General features: G+C 35.8%; 1 protein-coding gene across 1 annotated transcript in view; it reads left to right on the top strand.

Moving 5' to 3' along the window:
* LOC150097286 (coiled-coil domain-containing protein 40-like) overlaps positions 1-17,134 on the top strand; it is a 298,600-nt gene that overhangs the window by 97,195 nt on the left and 184,271 nt on the right. The window contains exon 6 of the mRNA XM_090406906.1: positions 8,255-8,412. Coding sequence (XP_090263032.1) covers positions 8,255-8,412 — 158 coding nt within the window. The remainder of the gene's footprint in view (positions 1-8,254; positions 8,413-17,134) is intronic.

Consider the following 17,134-nt stretch of genomic DNA (forward strand, 5'->3'; position numbering starts at 1 on the left):
CTATCAGTGTTGAAACAGTTATGTTAACTAATTATATATTAGTGTGTTTATCAGTCTGTGAATAAAAAGTTAGTGCATTTTATAAGAGATACCGGACCATTCATTATTATTATTTTATATTAAAAATACTATTTTTTTTGCTAAATTTTTGCTTCTATCATTTAACTTTATCTAGACTAACTAAGATCTAACTCCAACTGGCTTTCCTTTTACTATTACACTGATCCATCATCACCATCAAATTCCTGACATCTGAAGATGTCATCAGATGTCATCAAACAGGATATTATGATAGTACTGCATGAAAAAATTACATTATTATTAACTTCTTATTAACTATTTTCCTCCAAATTAGTCATGTTATCTTAAGGATTTCAAAAGTAATCCTGAGCTGTGCAATCGAGGTGCTTGGTGAGACATTTGGAAAGATTAGAGAGCAGAAGGAGGGTTGGTGGTGGAATAATAATGTACAAGTGGCAGTGACAGCTAAGAGGAAGGCAAAGCAAAAGTGGGATGAGTCAAGAGTGGAAGAGGACAGAGAGGTGTACAGAGAGAGAAAGCAAGAAGCCAAGAGAGTTGTGGCACAGGCGAAGGCCATGGCATATCAGGATCTGTATAATCAATTAGAAACAAAGAAAGGACAGAGAAAAATTTACCAACTAGCGAAATGTAGAAATAAAGCAGCAAAGGACATCTTACATGTGAGGCAGATCAAAGATGCTGAAGGAAGAGTATTATGGAGGGATGTGGACATAACAGATGGAGAATATACTTTGAGGGACTTTTGAATGAGGAAAATGCAAGGACTCACAGAGAAGATGGGCAGCCTTCTGAGGGGATGGTGCAGAACATCAGTAGAGTGGAAGTGACGGAGGCCATGAAGAGGATGAGGAATGGAAAATTGGTGGGCCCCGACAGGATTCCAGTGGAGGCATGGAAGGCACTGGGGGAAGAGGGAATTGACCTGCTGTGGGACCTGTTCGTGAAAGTTTGCCAACAGGAAAATACACCCGAGGAATGGAGGGAGAGTACTCTTCTCCCCATCTACAAGAGAGTAAAGGGGATGCACAAGACTGTAAAAATTACAGAGGAATAAAGTTGATGTCCCACACAATGAAAATCCTAGAAAGGGTTCTTGATGGAAGATTGAGGAAGGAGGTGGAGATTGCAAAGGAACAATTTGGCTTCATGCCTGGTAGATTAACAACAGATGCTATCTTTGGGTTACGGCAGATGATGGAAAAGTTTCGAGAGAAACAACGGGAGCTACATCTGGCATTTATTGATCTGGAGGTGTCTGAGGGAGAAGAAGGTTCCGGAGAAATATGTCAGGTTGGTGCGGGAGATGTACAGAAATGTGTAGACAAGTGTTTGGACCTGTCTGGGGCACACAGAAAGTTTTCAAGTAGCAGTTGGCTTGCATCAAGGGTCAGCATTAAGTCCGTTTCTGTTTAACATTGTGATAGAGGTGGTGACGGAGGAGGTGAGAGAAGATGCGCCTTGGACAATGTTGTATGCAGATGACATCTTTCTGTGTGCAGATTTAAGAGAAGAAGCAGGAACTAAACTGGAAAGGTGGAGAAAAGTACTGGAAGAGAGAGGTATGAGACTGAGCAGAAGTAAGACAGAGTATATGTGTTGCACTGTGGGCGGCGGCCAGGAGACAGATCTTGAGCTGGAAGGAAATGTCATCAGGAAGGTGAGGGACTTTAGATAATTAAGTTCAACAGTGGAAGAAGATGGAGGAGCTGAGAAGGAAGTGGGATGCAGGATACAAGCGGGTTGGAGGAACTGGAGAGAGATGGCTGGAGTGTTATGCGATAAGAGGGTGCTGATCAATCTGAAAGGCAAAATCTATAGGACAGTAGTGAGGCCAGCTATGACGTATGCTATAGAAACTGTGGCCCTGAGGAAAAATAACATCAGCAGGATGGAAGTAGCAGAGATGAGAATGCTTAGGTGGATGTGCGGTGTGACCAGAAAGAATTGTCTGAGAAATGACTATGTGAAGGGAACAGTGAAAGTTACGAACTTAGGAGTGAAGATACAGGAGGCAAGGTTGAGATGGTTTGGTCATGTGTGGGAAGAACGGTCATGCAGATGGATGTGCAAGGAAGGAGAAAGCGTGGGCGGTCAAAGAAGAGATGGAGGGAGCTGGTAGAAGAGGACTTGAGGATGAAGAACTTGGATGTGGTGACAGCCCAAGACAGGAGGATGTGGAGGAGACTCATCATCAACAGTGATCCCACATAAGTGGGAGAAGCTGCAGAAGAAGAAGAAGAAGATCTTAAGGATTTCAGTGTTGTCAGTTTTTATATGTCAGTCTTCTAAGGCACTTCTAAATTAATCAATCCATCTAAATCTCGGTATTCCTCTGGGTTTTTTACTTACTATCCTGGCATAACACAACTGTTTTGCTAATGTTTCATCCCCAGATTAGCTCTGCTCTCATTCTTGAATGCTAACAATGTCAAGTTTCTTCCTATATCTTCATTTTTAATATTATTCTACCATGGATACTACTTCACTCCTCTGATTTTTTTTCTCACAATTCTCATGTGTTTCCTATAGTCTTTGATCAGTCAACTGCTTTATCTAACCCATCATTCAGATCCATAAGTTAAAACTAGTTTGAACCATCTTGTATACTGCTACTTTGGTGTTTTGGATAATTTTTCTCTTATTCCATATAAACTTCTTTAAGATGACTATCTACGATACTGGCTTTTCTTATTCTTTTGTCTATTTCCATATTTATTTTGCCATCTTCATTAAAAATTGAGCCTAAATAGCTGAAATGTTTTACTTGTTCTGTAGGTTCTCTTATATGGTAGCTGATGTTTCCGTGTTAGTGCCTATTTTTATGGGCACTATTTTATTTTGATTTTAAAACCAAATTTGTTACAGTTATGCACTTTAGTTAAGAAATTCTGCAAACTTGTACTGATTTATTTAAGAGTATAACATCAAATCAGCTAAGATTAAAGAATATCTTCAAATTTGATATCAGGTCGAATTCTGCTTTATTTCATAATAATAATATTATTATTATTATCTGAGACCTCCAGGGAGTCAAGAACTCATTGATAGTGACTTCATTTCACCCATGCTAGCTGTCTCTCTTAAATGCATTCACTACATCAACAGATAAACTTTTTACCTCACTCACTCACTGCTCTGTGAAAGAAAAATCTAGCTGTTACCCCTTTCTTAACAGCAAACAAACCTAACTTTTATGGCTGCTTCCACGTTCTCTTTCCACCTTCCATATAATGAAAAATTTCATCAGTTTATAGACCTCAATCATATCACTCCTCTTCCTCCTGTTAACCAGAATCTACCGTCCACACACTCTTGATCTATTTTCATAATCTACTTTCCATAATCTGAATATAATCTTTGTCACTCTGCTTATCGTACTCATATCAAGGCCTTGTAAAGAGGCAAAATAACTTCCTTGTCCTTACATGTCACTGTTTCTTTCAATGTCACAATTATCCTCTGAGTCATATTTGCAATTTTTGCTAGGTGACCTTTGAACTTCAAATTCCTCTCCACCAAGATCCCTAACCTTATCAGTTTCTTATAGTATAATCCTGCCAATATAATATGTTGTTGAAAATCTGATCATGCCAAAGTGCATAAATTTGCACTTACAAACAGTAAATTGACAGTCATTATCATTTGCCCATATTTCAAGTCATTATGTAAGTGCTGGATATCATTAGCATACCTGATCACCATGTCTATCTTTGCATCATTATCAGCAAACACTTGAACATCTGTCAAATCCTTCCCAATATCATTAATGTATAGATTGATCAATAATGGTCCAAGGACTGATCCCTGGGGTACATCACTAGTCACCTTAAATCTCATAAATTTACATCCACCATATATTATCACTTTTTGATACCTGACCATCAAACATTCACTTATCCAAGTAAAAGGTTTATATTCCAATCCCATATTCTCCAGTTTATGCAACAGTCTTTCCTGTGGTATCTTATCAAATGCCTTAGCAAAATCTAATGTATCCATTCCCTTTATCCCACTTAGCCATAACATCGTTATAAAATAAGAGCAAATTGCTAAAACATGACCTCTCTTTAGTAAACCCATGCTGTTCCTTGCAGAGTATAGCCTGTCTATCAACCCATTTCTGTATGTGAGTTCTTACCAACTTCTTTAAAATCTTCACAAACACTCCAGAGATAGGTCAGTAGCTAGACACACCAGTTTTTGTACCACTCTTGTACAACAGAACTATCATACATTCTTTCCATTAATTTAGTATCTTTCCTGAGCTGAGACTCAAGTTATACAAGTATGTCAAGAGCTAGCCACCTCGACTGAACATTCCTTTAGCATATGTGCTAAAGGAATTTTGAACATTTTTTCTCTCTCTGCAACTTGTCATATTCCTTTTCCCGATCTTTGTTATATTCCTATGATTTCTCAAAGTGAAAGAAAAACATTGAGAAAACCTATTTTCTTCAAGTGAAAATCTGATCCTGATGATCTCTATTTGGCTTGAACTCTGCTTGTTCTTCTGTGAGTTTCTCTTCCATAATTTTTTTTAGCCACTTTTCAAGAATGCTAATATAAATCTATAAATCTTACTGAAACGCTTGGTAGGGAAATTCTGCCATTGAATTTTAGTTCCCTGACCAGGTTGTTTATAACTCCATATCTGGTCTAAATCCATTTATTCTAGCTGCTTTTCAGCAATTCAGGTTTTTGACGGCATTTATACCTCAAATATCAATATGATCTTCTTAATTTTTTTTTTTTTAAATCAATGTGCTGTTGCTCCCTGTTTCATTTAGCAGTCTTCTTCTTCTTTCACTACGCGTTATTCCTGCTTCCTATGCAAGTTCCGCATGTTACTTAGATGCGACTTCTTGTTAGTACCACTCCCAACCGACCTGTCGCCTAGCCTGCCGCTGGGGAGGGGAGATATATTTTTGACCATAGCAGCATATGTTCACATTGCCGGTTTGCCTGCTTGCGGGATGAAAAACGCCAGATAAACTGGCAGGAAAAAACCCTACTCATTTAGCAGTCATCATCATTAATTTTCTGATATGTACCCTCAAGGGATGTTCAGGCTACTACGACCACTACATAATTGTTTACCTTATTATTAATCTTCTATCAACAATTTTTCTCTAAATTAGTCTATTACTTGTTAGTACTCCAATATTGTTGTATTTAACATTTCATTCATCTAAGGCACTTTTGAGTGTATCATTCTACCTTGACCTTGGTCTTTCTCTGGATCTTTTTCTGCCATCTTAGCATCAAAAGACTGTTTTGCTATCCTTTCTTCTCCCATGCTGTTTAAGTGACCATACTTACCTTAGATTACTCCTGCTCACACATTCTTGAATGTGTACAATGTCAAGTTTATTTCTAATGTCTTCATATTTAATATGATTCTGCCATTGATGCCATCTGTTCAGGCCCCTAATTTTTCTCAGAACTCTTATACCTGTGGTCTCTAATCTTCAATCAAATCAGATTTGTAACTCAAAACTGGTTTGTACACTATCTTGTTTGTATACTGCTGGTTTAGTGTTTGGCTAATTTCTGTCTTATTCCATAAAAATTTATTCAACTTGCTCCTCAACATACCAGCTTTACTTATTCTTTTGTCTATTTCCATATTTAATTTGCCATCTTCACTAAAAAACTGTGCCTAAATAGTTGAAATATTGTACTTGTTCTATAGATTCTCTATTGAGAATGCAGCTGAAATTTCTACATTGTAGTCTATTAGCCTAGTTTTGATACTTTTATTACTGATTTTCATTCCAAATATGAAATTACGAGCCCATCCTTCTTCTTCATTCACTGTCTGGGCAGATACTAACAGAATGCATCATGAGAAGGTGAGAATTCAGCATTTAGGTCAAAAGCCCCGTTTTAGTTCTTCACATTTGTTAAAAGGCCAGGTGTGGAGGTCTCCTTCCGTTTATCTATCTATGATCCTTAAGTGGTCCCACTACAAAGATCCAGCAGGTAAAAAATGACACATATTGGTCAGATGCATACCATAATATCTGATAATTCTAACCATTCTTTAATACTTTGTTCACATCTTCATTGATCCCTATTAGTATACCATAGATACTGTCTGTCCTTTTTTTTTTTTGATTATTGTTTTTAGTCTTTTGATCTAGACAATTGCAAAAATTCTGAAACAGTTCTTATTGATATTGAAACATTAATTTCCCATTCCACTTTGAATTCTCATCCTTAGCTAGCCTTGGATGTTTCTTATCTCTTTCCAGAACTATTGGTCATAATTTTTATTCAACCCTGTTTCTGCCAGTATGTATTCCATCATTATCAGTAAACTGGGGATATAATTTTTTTTCATGTAAAATTCATCCATGAAAGGTTTGTAAACCTATTGTACATTGATACTGTGGGTGGGTGATAAGGATTAAATATTATGACACCTCTGCTCTAGATAGCAAACATGGAATTTTTTCAAGCCATTTCAGGCTTCCAATGAGCAGTGATGGCCTCACACTGGCTGATAAAATTCATATTTCACCTAGAGGCATTTGCAAACATCCATGCTTATGGTGGAAATAATCCCATAATCTATTGGTTGGAGAGCAAGAGATGCCATCCACTTGGCCAAGTAGATGTCATATTATCACTAGTTTTGGACAAATGCCATGGAAAAGCTTGGAGAATCTCAAGTGGTAGCTGATTCTCTAAGGCATTTGTTCAGTTTGGGACAAAGGCCTATTAAATAATCTTCCTTCATATGGTCCATCTCAATCTATCTTCTGACTTCTATAACTGGGTTGTAAGCTTTCTTTCATTTGACCATTCTTGGTCACATGTTGTGTGTGATGAAGGATGGATCTTTTTCTTAAAGATTTACACTTAATGCTGGGTTTCACAAGGCTCTATTCTTTCACCTGTTCTCTTCCTCTCATCTTCAGAGCCATTTCACAGTTTTGTTGATGTATACAATACTTGGATGAAAATAATGCCTCCTTTTTTTTTTTTTTTTTTAGAAAATATAATTTATTTAACAATTACTTTTACATGGATTGATTGTCCATCTTTCACAAGTATTCTATCATTTTTCAATAAGCGAAGTCTCCATCATTCTTTATACATATTTAACAGAACTTAAATCAGGGTGTCAGACAGGAATGTAGCTTATCTCCAACTCTATATCAATATATATATATTGATCAGATTATTAAAATATGGAAAATAACAATAAAACAAGGTATCCAGTTAACCAGAACTGTTATCAATACAATGCTATATGCAGATGATCAGAATATATTACAAGACAGTAAAGATGACCTTCAAAAATCAGTTTACAAATTAAACAAAATAAACCAACAATACAATTTAAAAATCTCTCAAAAGAAAACAAAAAGTCGTGGCATTTAAAGATCAAGATCATGTTAGATCAAAAATAGTTATAGAAAATAAAATAATAGCACAGATGACACAGTTGAATTATTTAGGCTGCATAATAACATATCTAAATATAAATATATAGATGATAAAATAAAGAAATTCCAGAAAATCTGTGGAACAGTTAAAAGGACACTGAATAAAAAACAAGATAAGAAATTCAACTAAATTTTACAAAGTAATGGCCACTCCCACTATATTATATGGTTCATAAAAATGGACTGAAAGTAAAATACAAGCTTCAGAGATGAGATTTTTAACAGCAATAAAAGGATGCACAAAATTGGACCATATAAGAAATGAAGAAATCAAAAAGAACTATATATTTATAACATAAATGAAGAGATCAAGGAATATAGAGAGAAATGGAAAGAACATCTTTTTAGAATGGAAAGATATTGGCTACCAAAAGAAGTGGATAAATATAGACCAAAGAGAGAGAGAGAGAGAGAGAGAGAGGAAGACAAGCAACAAGATGGAAAGACCAGAACAAGCAAATGCCTAATCCTTGAAGAAAAGAAGAAGTTTCAGTAGTCTTTTATGTGTGTATATTTGTATGATGTATTAAGTTTAAGGTCATAGTTCCTACTGAATGTGTTTAAAACATGACTAGCAGATAAATCCTGATGAAAGAGACAGATTTGAAAATTAAGTAAAATTTTTCTTTTAAATCAGTATTTCTTTTTAATAGCAATAATATTTGAGATAAAATAAACTGTACTTATTTATGTTAATGAAACATGTATTTTTTTTTTTAATATTTGTAAACTTGAACCTCTCATTTAACTGTTTTCAGAGGAAAAGCTGCGCAAGGAAATGGAAGACTTAGCAATGCAAGTTATACAGTTGACTACTCTGCAAGAAGAGGCATTTGGTGATAGTGCAGTAATGAGGCGAGCTGCTGAAAAATCAAATATTCAGAAATCCAGCTTGCAAGTAGAAAAATTAAGACAGGTATTAATAATAGCTAAGAACATTTGTGCTTAAAGTTGTGAAGAGTTTGATTTAAATGATTTATTAAGCTTGACAACAGAAATATCTCTCTAACGAGAAATAGAGAAAGAGAGAAGGAATATGAGAAAAAATAACATTTTCTGTGGGATTGTTAAGACTGAACTTAAGAGTTTTATGTTTTAAGACAAATTAATACATCTTTTAGTTTTTTCCATATTTTTCTATGTGAATCCGTTCCCATGGAAGATTTTTAATTGTAAACTTATTTTTTGTTAGTATTGTGGGTAGAGTTAAGGATCATTTAATCTGAAAACCCTGCCCTAGAGACCAATCATGGAACTTAAGCCTGAGTGTAAGCAGAATGATCTCATACTGGATGATGAAATTCATCTTTCTCTTAAAGACATTCACAAATATTCGTACCCATTGTGGGATTCAAATCTGTGAATTATTAGTTGGAGATCAGAAGCATGTCTAATTAGCCACCCAGTCCAACAAATTCATCATAAAATATTATTACTGGAATCATTTTATTTTTAATTTAATGTCTTTATTTGTAAAATTTTTGGATAAGTTTCATAGCCATTGTCAATATATAGGAAAACACAAAAAAGAGAACAACGATTCAATTGAAAGTGCATGATATTATGTGCACTATCAGCTGCAGGAGAATAACTTCATCTGCATTAATAGATATCCAAAATAAATTACAGTTAAATAATTTAGTTAATAAATTACTCTTGTTTTTCATGTTGTCCTTGAATTGTTCAGACATGCATATCTTGCCTGACCTGTCTGTCTGTTCTATGTCACACAAACTTTAGGTACAGTTTATCTTGTAGACACCAGTTTCTTAAGTGGTGGATGGGCAGGTTTTGACAGTCTAAGGAGATTACAGATCTTGTTCAGAGGATAGAAAGCAACTTTTATACCCTGTTGATGTAGTAATTTTGAAATCTTGTCTGTGACTGACTGTATATAGGGATGAATTGCTGTTCCCCTGAAATTTTGTTTTTTGGCAGGATTGAATCGATGAAATCGAGCTGCAAGTTTATTTTGTCTAAATTGGTAAAGATTTTGTATACTCTGTCTCTTAGGGTTTTTTAACCTGTTTTAATAATACCTGTTTTTTTTTGTGCTGGATGGTGATGAGATTTGGCATGCAGGTATCATCCAGTGTAAGTTGACTTTATGTAAACTGAGTAATTGAGTTTGTTCTGCTCAGACACCTCTACAAGCATATCCAAAAATGGTAAAGACTTCTTGATTTTCAACTCAAAAGTGAACTTGATCCAAGGGTGAATATTGTTAAGGTACAAGACAAAAAAATTTTGGGCTGGGCCAAATGAAGAAAATAACAGCAACATATCTTAACCACACTCTAGGTCATGTTCTTCGGTGCTCTGTGACTTGTTTCTCAAACTACTCCATGAACAGCTTTGCTAGTAGTGGAGAAAGGAAAGAACCCTTGAAGACACCAAAAAACAAAATAACTCCCTTGTAACTTCCTTGTTATCGAGGCATCTAGCAAACTTGCTAAACCTTCACATTAGCAAAACAGACTCTTTTATAGAAAACACAATACACTTCATTGAATTCATGAAAGACATTTTAATAGAATCTGCTGATATGTTAACAAGCTTAGACATTGTCAATTTTTTTCCAATGTGTCAAGAGCAGAAACTATACATTTACTTCAAGATCTATTTCAACCAGACACCTTGGAACTTTATTGACAACACCTTCAGACCACTTATATGGAAGAATTATTTTAATAGAAAGAAGGATTGGTGATGAGTTCTTCACACACATGTCCAAGCATTTCAAGGATGTGAAGAACAAGAGAAAGCACAAATCAAGATTGGCAGAACATACAACAGAGGCTGAACGTCAAGTATTGTAGCAACAAACTGAAATGATTGAGATTGCAGTTTTTACTCATGACAATCCTCAACGGTTCAACTAAAAACAAGGCATGATTTTACATCAAGTTTGGACTTCTCTCAGTAAGCATCTAATGCACACAGATGCCAGTGGTGCACAGAATGCCAGAAACCATCAAATGGCTAGATGCATATGCATGGATTCTATTGTATTCTTTGTTTTCAAATAGTTCATTGTGATCTGTTGGGAATAGTTTACTGTGATAAAAAAACAACGAATTTTTTATTTTATTCACTTTTATCTCCTGATGTCCCCCAGGGGCACACCTAGGTGTGCACGAGAACTGGCAATCCCGGGTTACCCAAGCTTAAGATACCGAGTCATGATGGTATAACCATTACATCTGATTGGAAGGAAATGTCCAACCCACCAAGCTGCATGGAAGGCAACTGGAGAAACACCATGCATACTTTTTCTCTTTCTCCAAGTAATGATGAACAAGTCAATACGGAAGAATGAATTATGCACAAGAACAGATGGGACCCCTGAATCTGATCTTGTGCAGTATGCTACCAGGAAGGGATGCTTGTAGATCTATGTTGGAGTTCCAGGAGGAGGATAAGACCTCAAATGATGCTGCAGGATCAAAGCCTCTGGGAAGTTCTGGAGCTAATGTAAGGACACAACATAAGAAAATGAACCTCAAAGAAAATACAAATATGGGCACCTGGAATGTTAATTCAGTGTATCAAGCAGGGATGATGGCCAATCAGAAATATGAAAAGAATGAAGATATCAGTTCTTGGACTCTCAGAGGTTAGATGGAAAGGGAAAGGAGATATAAGAACAGACGATGGATTTAGATTTATTTACTCAGGAGGAGAAGAACATCAAAGGGGTGTTGGAATAATGTTGGATAAAAGGGTAGCCAATATGGTGGAGGGATATTGGCAGAGATCTGAAAGCGTGATTGCTTTCAAAATAAAGGCCAAACCTAGAAATAATCTAATAATTCAACTATACTTACCACCAACAGATCATACAGATGAAGAAGTTGAAGAAATCTATCAACAAATAGAGGAATGTTTACATTTGAAAAATAGCAGAGATATACTGATAGTAATGGGAGATATGAATGCAAAGATAGGGAAAGGAAGAGAGGATGGTCTGGTGGGCTCTTGGGGCTTGGGAGAAAGACATGAAAAGAGAAACAGACTAGTGGAGTTTTGCAGAAAACACAAATTGATAGTGACTAACACCTGGTTTCAACAACATGAGAGAAGACTGTATACTTGGAGAGCACCTGGACAGAGAAGTGAAGAAATCAGATTGATTATATATTAATTAACTCAAGATATAGAAATGTAATAAAAGATGCAAAAACTTATCCTGGAGCAGACTGCAATAGTGACCATTACCTGCTCACAGTTAAAATAAAAATCAGGCTAAAACGAATAAATAAAGAAAATGCAACTAGAAAAATAAGAATTGATGGACTAAAAAGAAAAGATATTAGAGAGAAATATCAAGCTGAACTAGAAAATAAGATCAGCAGTATTGATACTGATAGACCCCTAGAAGTAATCTGGACTGATCTAAGAGAGAAAATCAAGGAATATGCTAAAGGTCTTCTCGATGAGGCAGAGAGGAGAGGAAGGAAGCCCTGGATTACTGAGGAGGTGATAGAAAAATTGGACGAAAGAAGAAAATGGAAGAATAAGAACAAAGATGAAGCCCAAGTCAGGTATAAAGAGATCAGTAAACAAGTAAAAATTCTGGCTAAAAAGGCAAAGGAAGACTGGCTCAATCATGTCTGCAAGGAAATAGAGGAAAATGATACAGCTAAGGATATGAGAAAGATCTATGAAGGCTTGAACTTGATTTCAGGGAAGAAGAGAAGGATAAAAAGCAGTGCTTTGAAGGATGAAAGAGGAAAGATTTTGTTGGAAAAAAAATGAAAAAATAATAAGATGGAAGAAGTATGTTACAGAACTTTATGAAGATGAAGATAATCTAGAATGTGATCAGATAGAAAATGATGATGCCCCAGAAATTAAGGAATGGGAAACCAAAGCAGCCATTAAAAAAATAAAGGATAGGAAAGTTCCAGGAGTGGATGATATTTAAGGAGAGTTACTGAAGGCATTGGGAAAGGAAGGAATAAAACTTCTATCCAGAAGAATGGAACAGATGATAGAGAGGAAATTAAATGAGGCACAGTTTGGTTACAGGGGAACCAGGGAAGCTATCACAACACTACGGATATTGGGGGAAAGAATGATCAAGTGCAATAAAGATTTATATCTATACTTTGTGGACTATGTAAAAAGCTTTCGATAACGTTAATCACTCTGTTTTATTTGATATTTTGCATAAAATAGGAATAGCTAAAAATATTATGAGAATTTTGTTCAGAATATACAAAACTCAAGAAGCCAGGGTCAGATTTGAAGGAGAGGATACTGAATGGATCCCCCATAAGAAAGGGTGTGGGATGTCCCCACTCCTTTTTAATGTCTATAGTGAATGGATGATGAGGGAGGCCTTGGAAGATCTGAAGGATGGAATAAAGATAAATGGACACCTGATAAATAATATAAGATATGCAGATGACATTGTACTTATGAGCGAATCAGAAGAAGGCTTGCAAAGAATTTTGAACAGACTGAACAGGGTTGGAAATGAGAGATATAAAATGAAAATAAACATTCAGAAGACAAAAGTGATGAAGATTTCAAGGAAAGAAAATGATGGGATGGAAATCACTTTGAACGGACAAAGAATAGAAAATGCAAAAAGTTTTGAATACCTTGGGAGTTGGATAACAGAAGACAGTAGATCTAATTATGAAATTAAGAACGGAATTAAAAAAACAAAAGTAGCATTTTTCCAAATATACCACATATTAGGAAACAGAAATCTGAACAAACAGTTAAAAGTAAGAATCCTCAAGACAATGATCTGGAGTGTGGGGACGTATGGATGTGAGTCCTGGATGATTAATAAGGAGATGAGTGACTGATTGAATGCATTTGAAATGTGATGCTTGAGAAAAATGGATCGTATTAGCTGGACTGAAAGAGTAAGCAATGAAGAGATTCTTAAAAGATTCAAAATGAAAAGAGGCTATATGGTTAGTATCCAAAGAAGAAAAATAGTGTTTGCAGGACATTTGATGAGGGGGGGGGGGTTCTTCTGGAGAGCTTCCCAGAATAGTATTTCAGGGGATGGTGGAGGGAAAGAGAGGAAGAGGAAGACCCGACTGCAATGGAAAGATGAGATCAAAGATTGGATGGGCAAAAATCTTACAGAAGCAAGAGAGGCATGGAAGCGGACCGTTCATCAGCTGCAACCTTCTTAAAGAGGAGGCCACAGGATTAGATTAGATCTCCTGATCATGTGAAACACAGAAATTTAATGAAACTGAGTGTTTTAATAAACAATTTAGTTATGTTATGCCTTCTCTTAAACTCATTGACACTAACTGCACTCACTACCACAACAGACAAACAGACCGTTTCACTCACTGACTGCTCTACTAGAGAAAAATCTGACTCACTCCTTTCTTAACCATATATGCAAACTTAACTTCCATGGATTCCCCTTGTCCTCTCCCCACCTTCCACATAACAGAAAATTTAATTTCATCAGCCAATATTCTATAACACTCTTTGAGAGGTTTATCACCCCTTCTTTTCCTCCTGTTGATCAGTTTCTGCAGTCCACATACTCTCAGTCTGTCTTATAATGTAGATTCTACATTCCATAATCTAAATTCTATAAGAGTTGCAAAGATGATATTAGAATTTTTCTTTCTACAGCTACTTTTTCATCTACAGAACCAAGGAGACCAAATCTGTGCACAGTAGTCAAGAGTGTGGTCATATTGAAGCCTTGTAAAGAGGCCAAATTACTTCCTTTTCCTTGCATGTCAATGTATGTTTTGACATTTCAGTTATTACAGTTGTATGAGGGTGGTCTGAAAAGTTCTCAGCCTAAAAATGAAAAAACTAATTTATAATTTCAAAATTATTTTTATTTTTCGACATAATCTCCCCTAAGACTAATACATTTATTCCAGTGATGCTCCAGCACCATTATCCCGTCCCTGTAGTGGTTCTCAGTAAGATCTGCAAAATACCCTCTATAGCTGCATTTGCCTCTTGATTCAAAGAAAAATGCTGACCAGCGAGGAAGAGATAGAAGTCAAATCTGGGGAATAGGGTGGATGTTCCAACAATTAATAGTGCAGATTCCTTAATTTTCCAATTGCCAAAACACCTTTGTGGACAGGTGCATTGTCCTGATGAAAGATGATTTTTTTCTTCTGCAAACTGGGTCTTTTCTCATGAATTTTTTCATCTAGTATGGTTAAAAGATCAGAATAATATTCCCCCGTTATTGTTTTACCCTTTTCAAGATAATTAATAAACAAAATGCGTTTAGCATCCCAAAACAACAGTGCCATGATCTTTCCTGCTGGTGGAACCGACTTTGTCGTTTTTGGTGCTGAACAACCAGCTTCTGTTTACTGTTTTGACTGCTGTTTGGATTCTGGTGTGTAATGGTGAATCCAAGTCTCATCCAATGTAATAAATTGATGCACAAAATCAGTTTTTATTCCTGTGAAAACGCTCCAAGCACTGTTCAAAGATTTTCATCCGAGTGCGTTTTTTGATCTGCTGTGAGCAAGCGTGGCATCCATCTTGAGCAAAGCTTTTTCATTTGCAATTCTTCATGCAAAATATATCCTACATGTTCTTTTGAAATGCCTATAGTCTCAGAAATTTCACTCACTTTGACTTGCTGGTCATCCAATACCATATCATGCACTTGATCAATGATTTCTGGTGTTGTTACACTTTTTTGGACATCCTTCACATGGATCATCTTCAAGGCTGGTACGGCCATGTTTTAACTCGGCAGCCCATTTCTTAATTGTCGAAAGCAAAGGAGAAGTGTGCCCATAAACTTTTATGAACTTTGAATGAATTTCTTTTGCCATTAAACCTTCTTCTACAAAAAATTTTATAATTGCATGATACTCAATTTTATCCATTTCAAGGAAATACAGACAACACTTTTGTTTCAGACAGCTGTATAAAATATACTACTTGATAGAATGACTTGCAATTTCACATGGATGCTTATGACAGATGTACCAACTTAGAAAAAAAAATCTTGCTGGTAGTGTTGCCATCTATGATCGAGGCCGAGAACTTTTGAGACTTCCCTCGTATTTGCAATATTTGCTATCCATATCACAGTTCCAGCTTTTTCAAATCATTCTGCTTACATCCTTGATTACTCTGACTGTCTTTGTATCAACAAACAACTGAACATATCCTGACAGATTTTTCCTGGTGTCATTAATATAGAGTTTATAATGGGATTTACATTCAAATCCCACATCCTCTAATTTATTAAACAGTCTTTCATGTGCTAGTGTATCAAATGCCTTAGCTAAGTCCAACATAGTGTACCATTCCCTTTATCCAACATGACCATGACATGATTATAAATGAGCTAATTGCTTGGGCATGATCTCCCTTTCTGTATCCAAGTTTTTATCAAATTCTCAAAAATCTTCACTGCTCCAGACATAATGTATGTTATCATAGATTCTTTTCATTCCTGCAGGATCTTGAGCTGAGACTGAAATTATACAAATACATCAAAGGCCTAACCAGTTTAGCTGAATTCATTTAGCATGTGTGCTGATATCCAATCTGTCTCTATTTCTGAATTGTTATCAAGATTGTGTACCTGCTCTAGAACCTCATTCTCATGTACCTCTCTCTCTCTTCATTCAATGGAGTGGTAGCACTGTGTGCCATGTTACACACATAGCAGGTTGACAAATCTTAGCAAGAGCATTCATTATTTGAATAAACTCATTTGCTTCGGATGTTCAGTAGTCTGCATTCAATAGTCAGTCTTCTACATTTATTTTTTCTTTTATTTGCAGCATAATAATAAAATTCAATTTTTTTTTTTTTTTTTTTTTTTTTTTTTTTTTTTTTTTTTTTTGAGTTGCCTTTAACTTGCACATCCAATTCCTTTGCTTACTGTAACTTAGCTTTTCCATACAATACTTGTAACTTTTCTATCCTGCACCGTACATATTTCATAACTCCTCTCATCCTTATGATCAAGATATTTCTTCAACATTATCTTCTTTTTATGGAGCTTTTGTTTAATAAGGTTGCACATCATTCACATTGTCCCTATTTGTTTGTCAAACTGTAGGGATTCATTCTGACTCTATTTTATTTAAGCAGATTCTCAAAGCTTCCACTAGAATCTTTGAGAATCTGTTTAAATGCTGATATCCTTCCCATTTAGTGACTGATACAATGGGATTGACATAAGATTCTCCTGAGTTTATAGCTTTGTAACCTTTCCTAAGTGGATCATTCATATACTTTGCTACTTCCAAGATCTTTGGCATGATCACTGTTACCGGCTGGTGACCTAACAGTAACATCCTTAAATGAGATCTTTTCTGACGATAAGATCATATCTAACACTCTGGCCTTGAGTTGCTTCTTTCATATGCTGATTGAGAAAGTTTTCTTACAACAGCTCAACAAATTCTCTTGCAAGAAAACTTTCTTCTTGAATCTTCTCTCATTCCCAGTCAATGTTTGGATAATTTTAGTCACCTTAAATGCAATGCATTTCATCATCTCCCAGCAACTGAAACTCCAGATCTGTAGTGACACCCAGGGGCGGCTTGTGCATAGGCACTGCGGAACTGCAGCACCCCCAATTTTTCTCAATATATAAATATATTTATTAATTTATTTATATTTGCTTGTAATATTTAATTTGATCA

The sequence above is a fragment of the Typopeltis vanoorti genome, chromosome 17 (genome assembly GCF_054136105.1).
Source record: "Typopeltis vanoorti isolate ZY-2024b chromosome 17, IOZ_Tvanoo_1.0, whole genome shotgun sequence".
NCBI lineage: Eukaryota > Metazoa > Arthropoda > Arachnida > Uropygi > Thelyphonidae > Typopeltis > Typopeltis vanoorti.